This window comes from Bos mutus, chromosome 27 (assembly GCF_027580195.1).
Source record: "Bos mutus isolate GX-2022 chromosome 27, NWIPB_WYAK_1.1, whole genome shotgun sequence".
NCBI classification, from domain to species: domain Eukaryota; kingdom Metazoa; phylum Chordata; class Mammalia; order Artiodactyla; family Bovidae; genus Bos; species Bos mutus.
Window position 1 is genome coordinate 11,240,401 of NC_091643.1, and position 23,870 is coordinate 11,264,270.

At 38.2% G+C, this 23,870-nt stretch overlaps 1 protein-coding gene and 1 pseudogene across 1 annotated transcript in view; one reads left to right on the forward strand and one right to left on the reverse strand.

Annotated features, from left to right (window-relative positions):
- The window catches only part of ADAM32 (ADAM metallopeptidase domain 32), a 169,401-nt gene that overhangs the window by 77,544 nt on the left and 67,987 nt on the right, over positions 1 to 23,870 (reverse strand). Inside the window, exons 11-12 of the mRNA XM_070364108.1 lie at positions 21,286 to 21,422; positions 5,564 to 5,741 (exon numbers count right to left, since the gene is read on the reverse strand). Of these exons, the coding sequence (XP_070220209.1) occupies positions 5,564 to 5,741; positions 21,286 to 21,422 (315 nt within the window). The remainder of the gene's footprint in view (positions 1 to 5,563; positions 5,742 to 21,285; positions 21,423 to 23,870) is intronic.
- LOC102265811 (pleckstrin homology domain-containing family B member 2-like) lies at positions 9,195 to 9,830 on the forward strand (annotated as a pseudogene).

Sequence of the window (23,870 nt, forward strand, 5' to 3'; positions counted from 1 at the left end):
CCTCTGTCCATAGGATTCTCCAGGCAAGGATACTGGAGTGGATGGCCATTTCTTCTCCAAGGGATCTTCCTGACCCAGGGATTAAACTTGCATCTCTTTTGTCTCTTGCATTGGCAGGCAAACCCCAACTGGGAATCCCTATAATTATGTAATGTAGTAAACATCACCACATCAGCAATCAGATAACAATACATAAACATATATAAATATATCACAGTAACACACTATACAACCTAAACTTATAATATTTTACTTCAAATTTATTCAATAAAAAAACGCTCAGAAATAAATTTCCTCAATATGGTAAAGCACATCTATTTTAAAAAAAGCTTATATCTAATATCATATTTAATGTTAAAAGTTAGAAAACTTTCTCCCTAAAAGTAAGAACAAAGGAAAGAAAGCCACTCTCAGAACTTCTAATAAAAACTATAATTCAGAAAAGTCCACTGCAATTTTTATACTAGTGATATAATTGCTAAGTAAAATTTTTAAACTATCAAAATACGCAATCTATAGAAAAAATAAATAAAGAAGATCTGAATAAGTTAAGAGATACACAAGGTGCACAGACTGGCATAACTAATATTGGTAAGAAGGTAATTCCCCTCAAATTGATATATGAATACAACACAGTTCAAATCAAAGTCTCTACAATTATATGCCAATTCTTCAACTTACATGGAAACAAACTGGTCCTAGAAAAGTAAAAGTATCTTGAAAAAGAAGACCAAAGTTTATTGATTTACACAAAATGTTTTTAAGACTTACTGTAAAAGTACGTTAGTTAAGACTGTGGAATTGGCATAAGGACAGACAAATACACAGAAAAGTATTAAGGGAAAGACACATACATATAGTTGTTTATTATCATAGGAACAGGTGTTCACTGTTCTCTAAATGTTTGGTGAATTCACCTGTGAAGGAAGCCATTGATCCTGGATTTTTTGTTGTTAATTTTATTACTATTATTACTGATTCAAGTCATTACTGGCAATTTGTTCATCTTTTCTATTTCTCCCTGATTCAGTATTAGGAGAGTACACATTTCCAAGAATTTGTACATTTCTTCCATTTTGACCATTTTACTGGCATATAATTATCTTAAATAATCTCTTATGATCCTTTGAATTTATGTGGTGTTGGCTGTAGCTTCTCCTTTTACATTTCTGATTTTATTGATTTGGGCTCTCTATTTTTCTTGATGAGTCTAGATAAGGGTTTATCAGTTTCCTTCATCCTTCTCAAAGAATCACCTCTTAGTTTCATTAATATTTTTAATTTTTTAGCCTCTATTTCAATTACTTATACTCTGATCTTTATTATTTCTCTTCTTCTACTAACTTTGGGTTTTATTTCTTCTGTTTTTAGTTCCTTTAGGTGTAAAATCAGGTTGCTTGATATTTTTCTTCTTTTTTTTTTTTTATTCTTCCAATTTTATTTTATTTTTAAACTTTACATAATTGTATTAGTTTTGCCAAATATCAAAATGAATCCGCCACAGGTATACATGTGTTCCTGTATCATTAAAAAATTCCCTCAGAAATGCTTTTTCTTTGCCCCATGGATTTGGGATTATTGTGTTTTGTTTTCATTTGTCTACAGGTATTTTTAAATTTTCTATTTAATTTCTTCCATGATCCATTAGTTGTTTAGCAGTATATTGTTTAGCCTCAACATGTTTCTATTTTTTGTACTTTTTTCTTGTAGTTTATTTCTAGTTTCATAGCATTCTAGTCAGAAAAGATGCTGGATATAATTTCAATTTTCTTAAATTTACTGAGACTTGTTTTGTGGCCTACCCTGGAGAATGTTACAAGGCAGCTGAAACAGTGTATTCTGTTGCTTTGATGTGGAATATTCTGCATTTGTATCTATAAATTCCATCTGGTCTGATGCGTCACTTAAGACCAGTCTTTCCTTAATGATTTTATGTCTGAATGATCTAAAGATGTAAGTGAGGTGTTAAAGTCCCTCACTAATACTGTGTTTACTGTCAGTGTCTCCTCTTACACCTGATATTTGCTTTATGTAACTAGGTACACCTATGTTAGTCGTTCTTGTTTAGTAGCCAAGCCATGGCCAATTCTTTTGTGACCTGCATCTCTTGCATTGGCAGGCAGATTCTTTACCACTGAACCACTTGTCCTATGTTGGATGCATATACATTTACAAACATTTCATCTTCTTGGATTGATCCCTTAATCATTATATAACATCCTTTGTCTAACAGTCTTTGTTTTGAAGTCTGTTTTATCTTATATAATTAAGTATTGCCACCTCAGCTTTCTTTTGATTTCCATTTGCATGGAATACCTTTCCTGATTCCCTCACTTTCAGTCTGTGTGTGTCTTTGCAACTGACCATGGGCAGATCTGAAGTGAGTCTCTTGGAAGCAGTATACGTACATATATAGGTCCTATTTTTTATCCATTCAGTCATTCTGTTTCTTTTGATTGCAGCATTTAGTACAATTACATTTACAGTAATTATTGATAGATATGTACTTATTGCCATTTTGTTAAATGCAGGATACTAAAGCAATAGGAGTCTGTTGCATTTCTATACACTAATAATGAATTAACAAAAAAATATAAAAACAATCCCATTTAGAATCACATCAAAAAGAATAAAATATCTAAGAATAAATCTAAGGAGGTAAAACACCCATACTTGGAAAACTAGAAGACACAGATGAAAGAAACTGAAGATGATAAAAGCAAATGGAAAGTTATACAGTGCTCACAGACTGGCAGAATTAATATTGCTAAAAAGGCCATAGTACTCAAAGCAATCTACAGATTCAATGCAATTCTATCAAACTATTAATGGCATTTTTCACAGAACTAAAACAAACAATTCTAAAATTTGTATGGAAACATAAGACTCCAAACAGCCAAAGCAATCTGAAGAAAGAAGAAAATAGCTGGAAATATCATACTCCTTGGTTTCAAACTATAGTACAAAGAGACAACAACAAAAAATATGATACTGGCACAAAAACAGATATACAAATCAATGGAACAGAACAGAGAGCCTAAAAATAAACCCATGAACTTATGATCAATTAATTTTCAACAAAGGAGGCAAGAATATACGATAGAGAAAAGACAATCTCTTTAATAAGCAGTGCTGGGAAATCTGGACAGCTACATTTAAGGAATAAAACTGAAACATTTTTTCACACCATACATTAAAATAAACTCAAAATAGATTAAAAACATAAATGTAAGACCAGAAACCATAAAACTCCAAGAAGAAAACTTAGGCAGAATAATCTGACATTAACTGCAACAACCTTTTGGATCTGTCTCTTAAGGCAAAGAAAACAAAAATAAACAAATGAGCTCTAATTAAACTTAAAAGCACAGGAAACTATTGGTTAAAGAAAAAAAACAACCTACTGAATGTGAGAAAATGTTTGCAAAAATATGGTTGATAAGGGGTTAATATTGAAACTACATAAACAGCTAATACAACTCAGTATCAAAAAACCAATCTCAGTATCAAAAAAGTGAAAACGAAAGTCATGTCCGACTTTTTGCAACCCCATGGACTCTACAGTCCATGGAATTCTCCAGGCCAGAATACTGGAGTGGGCAGCCTTTCCCTTCTCCAGGGGATCTTCCCAACCCAAGGATCAAACCAAGGTCTCCCACATTGCAGGCAGATTCTTTACCAGCTGAACCATCAGGGAAACCCAAGAATACTGGAGTGGGTAGCCTATCCCTTCTCCAGCGGATCTTCCCAACTCATGAATTGAACCGGGGTCTCCTGCATTGCAGGCAGATTCTTTACCAACTGAGCTATCAGGGAAGCCCTAGTATCAAAAAAAACCAACCTGATTTAAAAATAAGCAGGAGACTTGAATACACATTTTTCTAAAGACATGCCAATAGGTATATGAAAAGATGGCAACATCACTAAACATTAGGGAAATGCAAATCAAAACCATGATTGAGAGATCATCTCACGTGTGTCAGAATTACTATCATCAAAAAGACCACAATTAACAAATGCTGGTGAGCATTTGGAGAAAAGAACCACTGTACACTATGTTTTCCACTACAGAAAACAGTATGGAGATTTCTCAGAAAAACAAAATTAAACTACCATCAGTCTGTCAGTCACTTCAGTCGCTCAGTCGTGTCCGACTCTTTGCGACCCCATGAATCACAGCACGCCAGGCCTCCCTGTCTATCACCAACTCCCAGAGTTCACTCAAACTCATGTCCATCGAGTCGGTGATGCCATCCAACCATCTCATCCTCTGTCGTCCTCTTTTCCTCCTGCCCCCAATCTCTCCCAGCATCAGGGTCTTTTCCAATGAGTCAACTCTTCACATGAGGTAGCCAAAGTATTGGAGTTTCAGCTTCAGCATCAATCCTTCCAATGAACACCCAGGACTGATCTCCTTTAGGATGGACTGGTTGGATCTCCTTGCAGTCCAAGGGACTCTCAAGACTCTTTTCCAACACCACAGTTCAAAAGCATCAATTCTTTGGCTCTCAGCTTTCTTCACAGTCCAACTCTCACATCCATACATGCCCACTGGAAAAACCATAGCCTATGATTCAGCAATTCCATTCCTGAATATATATCCAAAGAAAACAACACTAATTTAAAATTATACATACACCCCAATGTTCATAGAAGCATTATTTATAATTGCCAAGACACAGAAGCAACATAAGTGTCTGTCAACAGGCGAATGCATAAAGAAGATGTGGTGTGTGTGCATATATATATGTATGTATATATATATACATACATACACATACATATACATATATGTATATATGTATATACACTATATCTATATACACACACACACGTGTGTGTGTGTGTATATATACATATATATATATATATATATATAATTCAGGCATTAAAAAGAATGAAATTTTGCCATTTAAACTACATGAATGGAACCAGAGAGTATTATGAAACTACATGAATGGAACCAGAGAGTATTATGTTTAGTGAAGTAAGTCAAACAAAGACAAAGAAAAACACTCTATGTTATCATTTATATGTGGAATATAAATTTAAAAATGCATGAATATGACAAAACAGAAATAGACCCTCAGAGATAAAGGCCAAACTAGTGGTTATCAATGCGAAGAGGGAAAAGGGTGATATGGGGGAATCAGAATCGCCCACTGTTCAGATTGTAACATTAATAGTTTTCCCTCCATTGTGAGGCAATACCCTAAAGGATACTTTATGGTCTACTCCCATACTAATCTTCAGTAAGACACTTATCAAGTGTCCAGAGGTTAAGCACAGATTTGAAAATACTGTACATATTTAGTCTGGAACCAAAAGCTCATTCTAGACTTCCTTTTCCTATCAGCAATAATTTTAGGGGAATAGTCTTAACATTTGTCCAAAACTCTTCAACCTATTAAATCTAGATAGCATATTCCTGTATGCATTTTAACTTTATTTCATTATTGTCGATATTTTGCATGGCACCCAGTCATATTTGAGATATACAGCATTTATTACAAAGGATGAACAGAAACAATAAATTTATCAATTTTCAAATTATTAGACTTACTTCCTCAGAACCACAGTCACAGGCTTCATTTCCCTCCACTCTGCCATTGCCACAGATTTCTATCGGACTATCCTGCATTTGTGGCTTATTCTGAAGACACTGGGCCCCCACGTTTGAAATGAAATGTTCAAAGTCTCTCAAACTGCAATCGCTAAAAGTCTTCATACCACTGGATTGCCTAAAAATGGATCCATATAATGTTATTGGCATTATTCTTCTGAAAACACAATTCTATATTATACAAATCAATTTCAAAATGCTAAATTCAAGAGGTAATGATAAATGTTCATAACAAATGCTTAGAGGCCAGTCATTCCTCAGGAGGACATGTGATTTCATTCACTGAACACATATTCTCTTAAAACAAAATCAAGTTCAACAGGAAAAACTAAACAACCCAATTAGAAAATGGGCATAGGATTTGGATACACATTTCTGAAAGAAGACACATATAAATGAACAATGGGTACATGAAAAGGTCATCAACATCACTAATCATCAAGGAAGTCCAAATCAAAAGAAAAAACAATGAGCTATCACCTCATATCTGTTAAGATAGCTATGATTCTTTTTTTAATTTATTTCTTTAACTGGGGGAAAATTTCTTTACAATGTTGTGTTGGTTTCTGCCATACAACAACACGAATCATCTATAATTATATGTATGTACCCTCCCTCTTGATTCCTTTAAAAATAGATGAACATTGTTGGCAAGGACATGGAGAAACTGGAAACATAGTACATTGTTCGTGGAAATGTAAATCCAGTCTCTGCTGAAGATAGTAAAGAGGTTTCTCAAAAAATTAAAAATAGAATATCATATGATCCAGCAATCCTGCTTCTAGGTATACATCCAAAACTATTGAAATTAGAATATGTAAGTGATATCTGTACTCCTATGTTTATTGCAGCATATTTACAATAGTAAAGATATGGCAGCAACCTAAATGTCATTGAAAGATGAATGGATGAGCAAAATGTGGTACGTACTTGCAATGGAATATAATTTGCAATGGAATATTATTCAATCTTTAAAAAAAGAAGCAAGTTCTGCCATATGCAACAACAGTACGAAATCTCAAGGTCATTATGCTAAGTGAAATAAGCTAGTCACAGAGTATGAAATGCTTCATGATTTCATTTATATGAGATATTTAGAAGATTCACACCCACAGATGTAGAGTTGCTAAGAGGCTAGGAGGAGGGGGAAATGGGTATAAAGTTTCAGTTATACAAGATGGATAAATTTTAGTGATCTGCTGTTCAACACAGTAACCACATCTAAGTAATAACTTTAAAATTCATTAAGAGAACTCCTGTTGAATATTTCCACTATATATATATTAAGAATACACTAGGGTTTCCCTGTTGGTCCATTGGTTAAGAATCTGCCTGCCAGTGCAGGAGACATGGGTCCAATCACTGGTCCAGAAAGATCCCACATGCCTTGGGGCAACTAAGCCCTGCCACCACAGCTTCTGAGTCTGCACTTGGGAGCCCTTAAGACACAACTGCTGAGGCTACATGCAGCAACTGCTGCTGCTGCTGCTGCTAAGTCGCTTCAGTTGTGTCCAACTCTGTGCGACCCGACAGACGGCAGCCCACCAGGCTCCCCGTCCCTGGGATTCTCCAGGCAAGAACACTGGAGTGGGTTGCCATTTCCTTCTCCAATGCATGAAAGTGAAAGTGAAGTTGCTCAGTCGTGCCCGACTCTTAGCGACCCCATGGACTGCAGCCCACCAGGCTCCTCCGTCCATGGGATTTTCCAGGCAAGAGTACTGGAGTGGGGTGCCATTGCCTTTTCCCATGCAGCAACTGCTGAAGACCAAATACCCAAGAGCCCATGCCCCACAACCAGAGAAGCCACCACAGCGTGAAGCCCGGGCACCACAACTAGAGAGTAGCCTCCACTGCCCACAACTAGAGAAAGCCCACACCTGGCAACAAAGACCCAGGGCAGCCAAAAACACATACATACTAAAAAAAAGAAACAAAGAAAAGAACCGAGTAATTTTGGAGAATGACAAGATGGCTTCCAAATGACCAAATGACTTCCAACGAATAGGAAGACTCTAAGCTAACTTCCTCCCATGCGCACATCAAATCTACAATTTACAGAGCAACTACTGATGAGAAAGATTAGAAGAACAGCAGAAAAGATCTTTTACAACTAAAGATATGAAGAAGGAACCATAAGTAGATGAGTGGGAGGGGTGGAGACATGGTAAAGTCAAGACTCATACTCCTGGATGGGTGACCCACCAGTAAGTTCAGCTCTAGCTTCCTCAAGAGCAGCCTCCCCCACCAGTCAGCTCTGCCCTCACCACCAGCCTCCCCAACAAGGACATATCACTAACCTTGGTATCTCTTGAACTCTGACCCCACCAACCAGTGGGCAAACATCAACCTCAGTACCACCAGAGCCCCAGAGCCTGCCATTTCAGGACCCAGCTGATCCACCAGCAGGCAAGCAACAGCCCCAGGAGTCTCTGAGCTCCAGACCTACACATGAGCAGATTAACAGTATTTTTGAGATACCCTGGGCCCCTTATTTGGCCAACCTGGGATTCAGCCCTGCTCACTAGCAGGCTGTCAACAGCTCTGGGACACACTGGACTGTGCAGTAAGCCATTTCAGGAACTGGTACCACCCACCAGCAGACAGATAATAGGTCCATGCAGGACCCCTGGCCCCACAGCCACCCATCTCAATCCCAGTTCCAGCAACCAGTGAGCAATGAGGTTCCACAGCCAGCCTCCTTGTGACACAGCTCCACCCACCAGTGGCTGGTGGCATCTGAACAAGGCAGAGATTAGCAATCAATTGAAGAGGGGCCAACCCAGCCAAGTCTACCGGACAACCCACAGTAGTTAGTCCACAGCAATAGAAGGATACTCATAGCCCTCTCAGGGAGAACCGCTAGAGCATATAGCGCTGGTGACCAGAGAGGAATGTGCTGCTGGGAGTCCTTACTCCCTTCACTTCTGAATTCATCTGTTGTACAGACTATATTAAAAGTTACCTACTTTTAAAAAGCAAATATAAATTAAGTCATCAAAATAATGTATTAGGAAGATCACTGAAATAATGAAGTTTGTACAAATATATTTTAATGTTCTTTTGCTACTTGGTTTAAATTAATTCCAATATAATAACTGTCTTCTATATGAGATCAACATGAAGTAGAGAAAATAACAAAGATTTGAGTTAGATAAACTTGTTGACTAGTACCAATCTTGAGACTTAATGAGATTTTAAGCAAAGTGATTAAACTCTCTCTCTGTTTTCTTATCTCCAAATAGGGGTAATATCCATCCACTTCACAGGCTTGTTATGAGGATTAAATGTTAATAAGTGCCTAATTAAACTTTCTGGCTTATAGTAAGTGACCAATAAATCACTGATGAGATTACTGACATCAGCCACAGTTGTCCACTTATAACCTGTGTATCTGATGTAGAGTCATTTAGGCTCTGTGTACTCAAAGGCATTTTAAAAAAACACATGGAGGACAGCAGACAGCGGCCAGGACGCTAGAGTGAGGCAGCCAGAGCCAAGTAACCCGGCAGTTCCTTTTGCTACGGACCTGTTGCCGTGCGCAGTGGTGGCTGGAGGCTTTGCAGGTGAGAAAATGGCATTTGTGAAGAGTGGATGGTTGCTGTGACAGAGTACCATTTTGAAGCACTGGAAGAACTGGTTTGACCTGTGGTCAGATGGTCACCTGATCTATTATGGTGACCAAACTCGGCAGAGTGTAGAAGACGAGGTCCACGTGGCAGTGGACTGCATCAGCATCTGCGTGCGATATGAATGTCGGGATATTCAGCCACCAGATGGGAAGCCGAAAGACTGTATGCTGCAGATTGTTTGCCAAGATGGGAAAACCATCAGTCTTGGTGCAGAAAGCACGGATGATTGTTTGGACCGGAAATTTACACTCCAGGATTATATTGGCTTATGTTGGCTCAGAAGTCATGTATGATGAAGACAGCTGTGGTTCCCTCCCCACCTTCTTACACAGACTATGCTGCACCAACCCTTGAGCAGGCACATGGCTATGGTCCAAACAGTGGCGCATACCCACAAGGAACTCAAGTTCTCTATGCTGCAAATGGACAGGCTTATGCTGTACCCTATCAGTACCCATATGCAGGGCTTTATGGACAGCAGCCTGCCAACCAAGTCATCATTCGTGAGTGGTATCAAAACAATGACAGTGACCTGGCGCTGGGCATGCTAGCTGGAGCAGCCACAGTCATGGCCTTAGGGTCTCTGTTCTGGGTCTTGTAGGGTCCTTGGAACCTAGACGCACATAGCTTCTGATATCCCTGTGTGCAATAATGTAATTTGCAGGGCATTTCTGTTTGTTATAAATGCTTTTAATAATAGGTTTAATAGTTCTTTTGAAAGTAGTGACAAAATACTTATAAGTATATAAAAGTACTGCAGAGAAAGATTTGGACTGCTGTTTAGCTAAAATGTGGACTATATGAGGCCACTGGCTCATTCGAGGAGTTTCCTTATAAAACTCTCTCAATACTTTATTTGAACACACTTGTTTTGAAAGGCCATTTTCTTTTTAGAGTTAGGCCTTAGTTCTTAAGGGATAATTTATTTTAGTGTTTTGCTGGTAACATGGTGATGATGTAGGACTGAGTGAATGACTGTGGCAAGAAAAACTGCAGTTTTTTGGTTTAATGTCAGACTTTGAAACCTCAGACCAGAACTGGCTGCATGTTACTTCAGGAGTTATAGGCTGGAACCTTTCTTAGGCAGCAGTGTGATATCCCACAGCCTCTGGGGCTCCAGCAAAGCAAACTGCTCAGGATGATGGGCGGGATGGCAGTTCCCCCCTTGAAAATGGTGCTTTTTCATTTTATTCTTATTTGTTTGTTTTTGGTTGCGATACTTAGAAAGCATCCCAAAAAAGGAGTAGACTTGAGTGTCAACATTTTAGGGCTTTATCATTTAAAACTTGAAGAAGGCACAACAACTCCAAAAAAGTGTGTGGAGGTAGATTTATTTTATTCAGAGGCATCATGCTTTTAGTGTTTGCTTTGAGCATTCTTTATTGCCACTTCAGCCTACTTATAGCTTATTTTTCTACTTGTTGATAAAGTAATATTAAGAGAATGGTGAGGAAAGGGAAATTAGAGCCATAGTTGCAGTGTTCCTGTCTCAGGGGATTGGGCTACACTGAGGACGTGTCTTATGTCCTTCTGAAGGCTGTTGATGAGCTCATCTCCTGTCCTGTGTAGGACTGGGCACTGTTGCTGTCCCTGAGCTGTGTTGCATGGTGAGGGAAACTCAGGTTATAGATGGGAATTTCGGCCTAGAGACATGAATGACCTGCTCAAGATACCTCTCTACCTACCTGACTAGGACACCAGCCTTGCTTTTATTTCTGACTTTAGTGAACCACTTAATTTTGAGCCCCAACTTATATGTGAAGCTCTGAAAAACTGAGGGTCCTGCATTTCTGTTATTTCTTATTTCTTTATCTATATAAATTTTAAAACTTCACTTATTCCAGCTTTCTGTCCTGCATGTTTTAAAAAATGTACATTTACAAAGGCACAATGAAGGTCTCTGTCCCTATACTCCATGTGGCCATGTTTCCATAAAATACACTCCTAGAAGGCAATGGCACCCCACTGTAGTACTTTTGCCTGGAAAATCCCATGGACGAAGGAGCCTGGTAGGCTGTAGTCCATGGGGTTGCTAGAGTCGGACACGACTGAGCGACTTCACTTTCACTTTTCGCTTTCACGCACTGGAGAAGGAAATGGCAACCCACTCCAGTGTTCTTACTTGGAGAATCCCAGTGACGGGGAAGCCTGGTGGGCTGCTGTCTATGGGGTCGCACAGAGTCGGACACGACTGACGCGACTTAGCAGCAGCAGTAGCACAAACTGTGTTTATATTTTATGTGGCCAGTTACCGACACAGTTTTTTATTTCACTTGTCAGTCCACTCCAGCTCTGAGGCAGACTTAAATAGATCTATCTCTGTATGGAAACGAGATGCCAAAAGAGAGTTGTGGTGACCACAGGTCTGTTTCCCAGCCAGTTCCACTGTACCTGTTGACACTGGAGAGTCTGCTTCCAGCTGAAAAGAAGTATACTTGGCTGTCATCTCTTTTGATGTGTCATGTGGTGGAAAGTTGCCAGATGTTATGTGTGACAACACTGGTTTTGATAGTTTAAAATGTTACTAATTTTACATCATATGTAATAAGAATAGCTTTGTTCAGATGGTAATCATTATTCAAGCTGTATCCTTTACAAATAAAATACTAAACTCAGTTTTTAATGTTGCACTAGAGTGTTAATTTTGAACTAGGAATTACTGGAACCACAGATACTGAGTTATGTCACTGAAATGCCCTTGAAGCAGATGGTCTCCCTGTGCTCCCCTGGCTTTCCCCTGACAGACTGGGGGGAGCTGTGGACTGAAGTCCTGACATACACGTGATCCCCCATCTCCAGTCCCTGTCCCTAGCTGGGCAAGCCACGCTGGGCAACTGTAGTTGAGTCTGGAAGTTCACGGTCCCTAGTGACTTGATCCTGAGAGGAAATGCATGCTCAGCATAAAGACGGGCTGAGATGCTTCATTTCCTTGGCCCCAATTCTCATAGATGCCAATCTTTTGGTCACCTTGCTTAGGTAGTCCTAAATCAAGAAGTTAGGTGAGGTGGAAGGAAATTGTTCACTTTAATTAAAGGAAAATGCTTAGTCAGCATTTTACTTCCACGTGCACTTTTAAATAACTGGCCATTGATATTGAACACATGCCAGTCTGCTTGTTTCTTAGCTCTGTTCGTTTAATTTCTTGAGTTAACTTCAGGGTTAGATTTAAAGAAAAGGGAGAGGTGAGCCACTGTGTTTCAGATCAACATTCATGAAATGGGCCTGACTGGGATGCAAGATCTGGATCATGGGAGAAGTTCCTGCATTGATACAGAATTACCCACGTTTGTTTTTCTACATTAATTGTGATTCGGTGCGATCTTTTTCTCCTTCCCAAGTTTACAGACACCAGCATAGAATGCGGTTCCATTTTTTCCCCTAGGGTTGATCTTTTCTTTTTTCTTCCAATTGCTTGCCTGTCTCTAGTATTCTGTGGTGTCTTCAGAACCAGTTTTTCCCTGTATATGCAAATGGTATGTTTATAAGTGAAAATGTTAATACATTAAATGATTGTTAACCTTAAAGCATAGAAAAATTAAAAAATACATGGAAAAAGACAACTGGAAATAATAATATTTGCTTTACTTACACGGTTTCTTTGAAAATTACATAAAATAATATTTGAGAAGTACTGTGGAAATGCAAAAGATACATCTATATACATTTATAGATAGATCTTATATATTCATTTATATACCTTACATATAGATGCAAATAAAATTGTTAAATTTCATAAAAATTAAGATAACACTTGCCCTACACACAGCAAAAAAGTTTCCTTAAGAAAATGGAGAATATGTATGAAAGCATTTGAGATATCATAAAGCAGTATACAAATCCAAAGGTTTATTAACACAGATTCTAAAGCCAGAATGACTGGGTTAAAAACTCTGGACTGGGAGGAGCCAAGATGGCAGAGGAGTAGGACGGGGAAAACACTTTCTCCCCCACAAATTCATCAAAAGAGCATTTAAACATCGAGTAAATTCCACAAAACAACTTCTGAATGCTGGCAGAGGACATCAGGCACCCAGAAAAGCAATCCAACTCTTCGAAAGGAGGTAGGAAAAAATATAAAAGACAAAAAAAGAGACAAAAGAGGGAGGGACGGAGTTCCGTCCCGGGAAGGGAGTCTTAAAAAGAGAGAGGTTTCCAAACACCAGGAAACCTTCTCACTGCCGAATCTGTGCCGAGCTTTGGAAGCACAGAGGGCAACATAACAGGAAGAAAAAATAAACAATTAAAACTCGAAGATTGCGAGTCCTACGGTAACTCCCCCAGCGGAGAAGCAGCGCAGACGCCTGCACGCGCCATTAGCAAGCGGGGGCTGGGCAGGGAGGCGCAGCGCGGGCTGCATCGCTTAGAGTAAGAATCTGGCCTGAATACCCTGAGCACTATCTGAGCGAAATAATTTGGGCTAGCAAACCAGACTGTGGGATATCTACCACGCGAAAAGCCAGCCCCAACCTAAGACACCGCCAGGCCTGCGCACGGAACAAAGAATTGAACAGAGATAGCCGGCTGCAGACCTTCCCCCTCCGGTGACAGGCAGCCAGAGCCGGAAGGGGGCAATCGCAGCCCCAGAGAGACATTATCTATAAAACTGTAAGCAGGCTTCTTTGCTAACTAAAACTTTTTGGGGGTCTGGACGGGCAACATCTGCCTGAGAAGGTGCGCCGGTTTTACACCCAGATAACCGAGTGGCGGGGAGGCGATAAGTCGCAGCATTGGCGCTCGCCAAACACCTCATCGCTTGAGCTGCTCGGACCTGGGAAGAGCACAAAACTCAGGCCCAACTGAGTCTGCGCCTCTGAGGACTACCCGAGTGCCTGAACCTGAGCGGTTTGGACCTGGGAGGTACATGCAACCCAGGGCCAGCCTCGGATTGTTCCCGGCGGAACAACCTAGAGCCCGAGCAGTGTGGGCAGGGAGGCTACACGCGCCGTGAGCGGGGGCAGACCCAGTGTGGCTGAGGCACTGTGAGCGCACGCCAGTGTTATTTGTTTGCAGCATCCCTCCCTCCCTCCCCACAGCGCGACTGAACAAAGAGAAGAAATACAGCTCCACCCATCAGAACACCACACAAGCTTCCCTAACCAGGAAACCTTGACAAGCCACCTGTACAAACCCACACACAGCGAGGAAAAGCCACAATAAAGAGAACTCCACAAACTGCCAGAATACAGAAAGGACACCCCAAACTCAGCAATTTAAACAAGATGAAGAGACAGAGGAATAGCCAGCAGGTAAAGGAACAGGATAAATGCCCACCAAACCAAACAAAAGAGGAAGAGATAGGGAATCTACCTGATAAAGAATTCCAAATAATGATAGTGAAATTGATCCAAAATCTTGAAATTAAAATGGAATCACAGATAAATAGCTTGGAGACAAGGATTGAGAAGATGCAAGAAAGGTTTAACAAGGACCTAGAAGAAATAAAAAGAGTCAATATATAATGAATAATGCAATAAATGAAATTAAAAACACTCTGGAGGCAACAAATAGTAGAATAACAGAGGCAGAAGATAGGATTAGTGAATTAGAAGATAGAATGGTAGAAATAAATGAATCAGAGAGAATAAAAGAAAAACGAATTAAAAGAAATGAGGACAATCTCAGAGACCTCCAGGACAATATTAAACGCTACAACATTCGAATCATAGGGGTTCCAGAAGAAGAAAACAAAAAGAAAGACCATGAGAAAATACTTGAGGAGATAATAGTTGAAAACTTCCCTAAACTGGGGAAGGAAATAATCACCCAAGTCCAAGAAACCCAGAGAATCCCAAACAGGATAAACGCAAGGCGAAACACCCCAAGACACATGTTAACCAAATTAACAAAGATCAAACACAAAGAACAAATATTAAAAGCAGCAAGGGAAAAACAACAAATAACACACAAGGGAATTCCCATAAGGATAACAGCTGATCTTTCAATAGAAACTCTTCAAGCCAGGAGGGAATGGCAAGACATACTTAAAATGATGAAAGAAAATAACCTACAGCCCAGATTATTGTACCCAGCAAGGATTTCATTCAAGTATGAAGGAGAAATCAAAAGCTTCTCAGACAAGCAAAAGCTGAGAGAATTCAGCACCACCAAACCAGCTCTCCAACAAATACTAAAGGATATTCTCTAGACAGGAAACACAAAAATGGTGTATAAATTCGAACCCCAAACAATAAAGTAAATGGCAACGGGATCATACTTATCAGTAATTACCTTAAACGTAAATGGGTTGAATGCCCCAACCAAAAGACAAAGACTGGCTGAATGGATACAAAAACAAGACCCCTACATATGTTGTCTACAGGAGACCTACCTCAAAACAGGGGACACATACAGACTGAAAGTGAAGGGCTGGAAAAAGATTTTCCATGCAAACAGGGACCAAAAGAAAGCAGGAGTAGCAATACTCATATCAGATAAAATAGACTTTAAAACAAAGGCTGTGAAAAGAGACAAAGAAGGTCACTACATAATGATCAAAGGATCAATCCAAGAAGAAGATTATAAATATATATGCATATATATATTTATATATAAATATATATGTGTATATATATTTATATATAAATATATATATATAATAAATATAATATGTTTATATATTTATATATATATATATATAAAATAGACTTTAAAACAAAGGCTGTGAAAAGAGACAAAGAAGGTCACTACATATATATATATAAAATAGACTTTAAAACAAAGGCTGTGAAAAGAGACAAAGAAGGTCACTACATAATGATCAAAGGATCAATCCAAGAAGAAGATTATAAATATATATGCATATATATATTTATATATAAATATATATAATAAATATAATATATATTTATATATTTATATATAATATATATATAATAAATATAATATATATTTATATATATATATTATATATAAATATATAAATATATATATATAAATATAAATATATAAATATAACAATTATAAATATATATGCACCCAACACAGGAGCACCACAGTATGTAAGACAAATGCTAACAAGTACGAAAGGAGAAATTAACAATAACACAATAATAGTGGGAGACTTTAATACCCCACTCACAACTATGGATAGATCAACTAAACAGAAAATTAACAAGGAAACACAAACTTTAAACGATACAATAGACCAGTTAGACCTAATTGATATCTATAGGACATTTCATCCCAAAACAATGAACTTCACCTTTTTCTCAAGCGCACATGGAACCTTCTCCAGGATAGACCACATCCTGGGCCATAAAGCTAGCCTTGGTAAATTCAAAAAAATAGAAATCATTCCAAGCATCTTTTCTGACCACAATGCAGTAAGATTAGATCTCAATTACAGGAGAAAAACTATTAAAAATTCCAACATATGGAGGATGAACAACACGCTGCTGAATAACCAACAAATCACAGAAGAAATCAAAAAAGAAATCAAAATTTGCATAGAAACTAATGAAAATGAAAACACAACAACCCAAAACCTGTGGGACACTGTAAAAGCAGTGCTAAGGGGAAAGTTCATAGCAATACAGGCACACCTCAAGAAACAAGAAAAAAGTCAAATAAATAACCTAACTCTACACCTAAAGCAACTAGAAAAGGAAGAAATGAAGAACCCCAGGGTTAGTAGAAGGAAAGAAATCTTAAAAATTAGAGAAGAAATAAATGCAAAAGAAACAAAAGAGACCATAGCAAAAATCAACAAAGCCAAAAGCTGGTTCTTTGAAAGGATAAATAAAATTGATAAACCATTAGCCAGACTCATCAAGAAACAAAGGGAGAAAAATCAAATCAATAAAATTAGAAACGAAAATGGAGAGATCACAACAGACAACACAGAAATACAAAGGATCATAAGAGACTATTATCAACAATTATATGCCAATAAAATGGACAACGAGGAAGAAATGGACAAATTCTTAGAAAAGTACAACTTTCCAAAACTCGACCAGGAAGAAATAGAAAACCTTAACAGACCCATCACAAGCACGGAAATTGAAACTGTAATCAAAAATCTTCCAGCAAACAAAAGCCCAGGTCCAGACGGCTTCACAGCTGAATTCTACCAAAAATTTAGAGAAGAGCTAACACCTATCCTGCTCAAACTCTTCCAGAAAATTGCAGAGGAAGGTAAACTTCCAAACTCATTCTATGAGGCCACCATCACCCTAATACCAAAACCTGACAAAGATCCCACAAAAAAGAAAACTACAGGCCAATATCACTGATGAACATAGATGTAAAAATCCTAAACAAAATTCTAGCAATCAGAATCCAACAACACATTAAAAGATCATACACCATGACCAAGTGGGCTTTATCCCAGGTATGCAAGGATTCTTCAATATCCATAAATCAATCAATGTAATACACCACATTAACAAATTGAAAACAAAAACCATATGATTATCTCAATAGATGCAGAGAAAGCCTTTGACAAAATTCAACACCCATTTATGATAAAAACTCTCCAGAAAGCAGGAATAGAAGGAACATACCTCAACATAATAAAAGCTATATATGACAAACCCACAGCAAACATTATCCTCAATGGTGAAAAATTGAAAGCATTTCCTCTAAAGTCAGGAACAAGACAAGGGTGCCCACTTTCACCATTACTATTCAACATAGTTTTGGAAGTTTTGGCCACAGCAATCAGAGCAGAAAAGAAATAAAAGGAATCCAAATTGGAAAAGAAGAAGTAAAACTCTCACTATTTGCAGATGACATGATCCTCTACATAGAAAACCCTAAAGACTCCACCAGAAAATTACTAGAACTAATCAATGATTATAGTAAAGTTGCAGGATATAAAATCAACACACAGAAATCCCTTGCATTCCTATACACTAATAATGAGAAAACAGAAAGAGAAATTAAGGAAACAATTCCATTCACCATTGCAACGAAAAGAATAAAATACTTAGGAATATATCTACCTAAAGAAACTAAAGACCTATATATAGAAAACTATAAAACACTGGTGAAAGAAATCAAAGAGGACACAAATAGATGGAGAAATATACCATGTTCATGGATTGGAAGAATCAATATAGTGAAAATGAGTATACTACCCAAAGCAATTTATAGATTCAATGCAATCCCTATCAAGCTACCAACAGTATTCTTCACAGAGCTAGAACAAATAATTTCACAATTTGTATGGAAATACAAAAAACCTCGAATAGCCAAAGCGATCTTGAGAAAGAAAAATGGAACTGGAGGAATCAACCTACCTGACTTCAGGCTCTACTACAAAGCCACAGTTATCAAGACAGTATGGTACTGGCACAAAGACAGAAATATAGATCAATGGAACAAAATAGAAAGCCCAGAGATAAATCCACGCACATATGGACACCTTATCTTTGACAAAGGAGGCAAGAATATACAATGGATTAAAGACAATCTCTTTAACAAGTGGTGCTGGGAAATCTGGTCAACCACTTGTAAAAAGAATGAAACTAGAACACTTTCTAACACCATATACAAAAATAAACTCAAAATGGATTAAAGATCTCAACGTAAGACCAGAAACTATAAAACTCCTAGAGGAGAACATAGGCAAAACACTCTCTGACATATCACAGCAGGATCCTCTATGACCCACCTCCCAGAATATTGGAAATAAAAGCAAAAATAAACAAATGGGACCTAATTAAACTTAAGAGCTTCTGCACATCAAAGGAAACTATTAGCAAGGTGAAAAGACAGCCTTCAGAATGGGAGAAAATAATAGCAAATGAAGCAACCAACAAACAACTAATCTCAAAAATATACAAGCAACTCCTACAGCTCAACTCTAGAAAAATAAATGACCCAATCAAAAAATGGGCCAAAGATCTAAATAGACATTTCTCCAAAGAAGACATACAGATGGCTAACAAACACATGAAAAGATGCTCAACATCACTCATTATCAGAGAAACGCAAATCAAAACCACTATGAGATACCATTTCACACCAGTCAGAATGGCTGCGATCCAAAAGTCTACAAATAATAAATGCTGGAGAGGGTGTGGAGAAAAGGGAACCCTCTTACACTGTTGGTGGAAATGCAAACTAGTACAGCCACTATGGAGAACAGTGTGGAGATTCCTTAAAAAACTGGAAATAGAACTGCCTTATGATCCAGCAATCCCACTGCTGGGCATACACACTGAGGAAACCAGAAGGGAAAGAGACACGTGTACCCCAGTGTTCATCGCAGCACTGTTTATAATAGCCAGAACATGGAAACAACCTAGATGTCCATCAGCAGATGAATGGTTAAGAAAGCTGTGGTACATATACACAATGGAGTATTACTCAGCCATTAAAAAGAATACATTTGAATCAGTTCTAATGCGGTGGATGAAACTGGAGCCTATTATACAGAGTGAAGTAAGCCAGAAGGACAAACACCAATACAGTATACTAACGTATATATATGGAATTTAGAAAGATGGTAACGATAACCCTGTATACGAGACAGCAAAAGAGACACTGATGTACAGAACAGGCTTATGGACTCTGTGGGAGAGGGAGAGGGTGGGAAGATTTGGGAGAATGGCATTGAAACATGTGAAATGTCATGTATGAAACGAGATGCCAGTCCAGGTTCAATGCGATGCTGGATGCTTGGGGCTGGTGCACTGGGACGACCCAGAGGGATGGTATATGGGGAGGGAGGAGGGAGGAGGGTTCAGGATGGGGAACACATGTATAATTTTTTAAATTAAAATTGAAAAAAAAAATAAAATAAAATAAAATAAAAAAAAAAAAAAATAAAAAAACTCTGGACGCATACAACCAACTATCTGACCACAGATAGTTATCCTTTTTATAATTCAGTTTCTCATCTGTAAAGGTGAGAATATTAGGACCTGCCCTAAGGAGATGCTGTGAAAACCAAATGACACAACATATGTACAGTGTTTGAAATAGCCTCTAGCACACAGCAAGTACAATGTAAATATTTGTTATTTTTATTATCATTAATACCAGACTCTGGTGAGCTACACAAAGCATCTTGTCATAAGCATACTTGAAAATAGTTGGCCAAATGGACAACAGGCCCAAGATGGCAATGCTCATATTGTTTATACAGTTATATAAATCTTATATTTGATTCAATAAACAGTATTATAATTTATACATTGAAATTTAATAAAATTAAATACTTTATACATATAAATATTATTTTTACATATAACACACATAGAACTAGTTTATAATGTAATATGTCTGTATATAACAATATGTATGTATTTGAGCCATTTTTAGAATGTAAGAACTAGCCTTATGTGGTGCTCAGAACTATAAAAAGAGTATGTTTTCGAACAGTAATGGCTTGTTTTCACCTTTGACTTTTGGTTGTTCTTCAGTTATGAATAGGTCATACTTAGCACAGACCCTTTTTACAAATGAAAAACTTTAGAATACTAATGACACCTGCTATAGTCCTTGTATGATATACCATGTAAGAAATACTGGCAAATTTATAAATCCCTGTAACTAATCCATCACATACTTGTGAAAATTTACAATTTAAAAAATACTTTCCCATTTTATTTTCTCATTTCATTCTTATATCACGCTGGAAAACAAAACAAAAGGCATAATCATTTCCATTTTAAAGATCAGAAAAATAAATCTAAGCATGGTCTAGTAATTTATCCAAAGTCACACAAATGTTATATAATTTAGATTGAAGTTTCCCCAGAATATTAATATACTCGAAAAGCAAAGGTCACTTGTTTTGAGCTACAGTATATTTTTAAAGATCCTAATTGATTTCATAAAATACACAGTCTATGGGAAATTCCTTTGGTAATGTATCTTGCAGACTGGATTTGTTATTTTGTTCTTAATACTAACCTTCCCCCAAACTACTCTTAGGCTTAAAATTTCATATTTTGATTTTGTGATACTTGGTCCATTTATATAGTTAATTTGCACTATAAGCAAATACTAAAAATTTTCACTTGAATTATTTAAACAAATTATTGATAAATTCAACAAGTAAAATTTATTTTTGGAAAAACTTACACGGCTTTTGTACTCATTATGCAGATGGCTCCTGAACATCGACATTTCTTTGGGTCATCATATGATATTCCCAGACTGAGTCCCAGCATCTGGGTGACAATAACTGAAACTGCCTCCAAAGTCATCTCCTTGGGATACTACATCAACAACAAAGAAAATTCAAATAAAAGACACTTCACTGAAAGGTGGTAAAAAATAGTATTTTTCTAATTAAAATCATTTTATTGTTTTATCAAATACTTAAGAATATGGAAATACAGTTCCTTAGACAACTAAGAACCTGAAGTTCTTATAAAATTTTATTGAGATATATGCATATGAACCTATGTCTAGTTTTGCCATTATTTAACAATTGAATGCCTAAGATAACCCTTAAATAATTGTCATAACTACATAAATGTGGTATTTTTACATCAGATTTTTGGCTATATGGACCATGATCTTCCATTTGCCTAATTTAATTTCTTAGACCAGCTATCATGTTCATTCAGGATAGTCCATATGATACTCCACTTACCAGCTCACAAAGTGGCCACACAATCAAATTACTCAGTTGTAAGTACACTATGTGCTTCCAGCCAATATTCTCAAAGATACAGTAACTAGTATCAGGAGAAACTACGGAAAATAGATCCTCAAGAAAGCTTTCTTATGATTAGGCTGTCACAAATATAACAAATGCACAAATATCTTATCTTCCCTAACAAGGAGAAATAGGACAATGGTAATTCACGATATGTAATGACATCATAATTTCTCAAATTATTGCCAAATGTGGCATAAGATAAGGTGCAAGTAGAGGCCAAGATGTGAGGCTCATCAAGGCACTTCACTCTTACAAAAACAAGCTATAATAAATATTGTGGGGTCAACTGGCTTCTTATGGAAGTGCTAGAGGAAGCACATTATGAAACAGAAAGGAAAAACTATAAATGAGCAACTGAGAATGTAAATAGGCAATCATAAAGCCTCTACAGCAGCACAATAGTGACTCATCATCTCCTCTAGTTATTGATTTGAGGACCAAGCTCAGGGCCTAGTTATAAGTACTATAGGGTTATAGCACCAATTTAATTATCAAACTTCCCAGATTTGATGCAGGAGTCAGAATCTGAAACTTGAAATGGGAACTAGAGTGTCATGGACAAATATCACTGGACTTCTCTTGCCAGTAGGGTAAGCTTCCCTATACACAATGAAAAAGTCCCTAAATTTTAAAAATGACACTTTTAAATGACAATACCTGGAACTTTTGTCTCATTACCCTTGCTTATTTCCAGGTCCCTAATCAGAATTAAATTACAACAGGAGTGATATTAACAAGATGACAACATAGGTCTTTCCCAACTTTACTCCCTGTCACAAGAACAACTGCAACTATTTATGGACAAGACACCACTGAGAAAATCCCAGAACATGGAAGTGAGGCTGAAGTAACACCGGCACCAGAGATCAAGACAGATCTCATAAGAAGATTAGCAGGAGCAGTTATACATGAATGCACTACCCCTCCCCAACATTGATGCAGCACAACACTGAGAGGTCTTCCCAGGCTATGGTGCCCAAAGTGGGAAAAGAGTACAGAGTAGACATCTAGATCCCCCAGTACTGGGGGTCACTTCTGGGAGCCCTACTCTGGTCTTGCCCCATGAGGACCACAAAGGATGAGTGGGATTTGACCACTGTAAATCTGATCATGACAGAGAAGATGGGGTAGGGGTGAGGGTTGCAACAATCATGCTTAGACCTTGGCAAGCCAAATTCCCATCCACAGCAACTGTAGGTCCCAACTGGTAGATCCGCAGAGCCAGGACAGTGGAAGTGTATGACCAGGGAAGTCAATGAGGTGCAGATCTGCCTGATTTGAGTCCTCAAATGAAAAGCCTTGCTATCCCTGGACCCTCTACCAGTCAGCATAGCTGTTTATAGCCTTGCCTAATGACTGGTATGGAGAAGGCAATGGCACCCCACTCCAGGACTCTTGCCTGGAAAATCCCATGGACGGAGGAGCCTGGTAGGCTGCAGACCATGGGGTCTCGAAGGGTCGGACACGACTGAGCGACTTCACTTTCACTTTTTGCTTTCATGCATTGGAGAAGGAAATGGCAACCCACTCCAGTATTCTTGCCTGGAGAATCCCAGGGACGGGGGAGCCTGGTAGGCTGCCGTCTATGGGGTCGCACAGAGTTGGACACGACTGAAGTGACTTAGCAGCAGCAGCAGCACCCCTAACCAGAAGCCTCATTAAAATACCTGGTAGCTGCATAGTGCAGCAACACTTGAACAGACAGTATAGCAGGCAGAGTTGATTGTTCACAGGGAAAAGCCAGTGGCACTGTCTGGCCAGGAAACCTGGAGTAACAGATAGCTTGGGTTGACCCCACAAAGAGCTAAGCTGATTCTCCAATTCCACCTGGGCAAGGAAACAAACTCATAGCCCTGCCATTGCTAAATATAGCCTTCAGAAAGCCCAACCAATGAATTTAGCCAGAGCACACAGGAAGCTGTGCCATCTATCCAACAATCCTGCTTACAGTGGCACTTGAACAGAGAGCACAGCTCACGGTTTTCCCCATCTTTAGAAC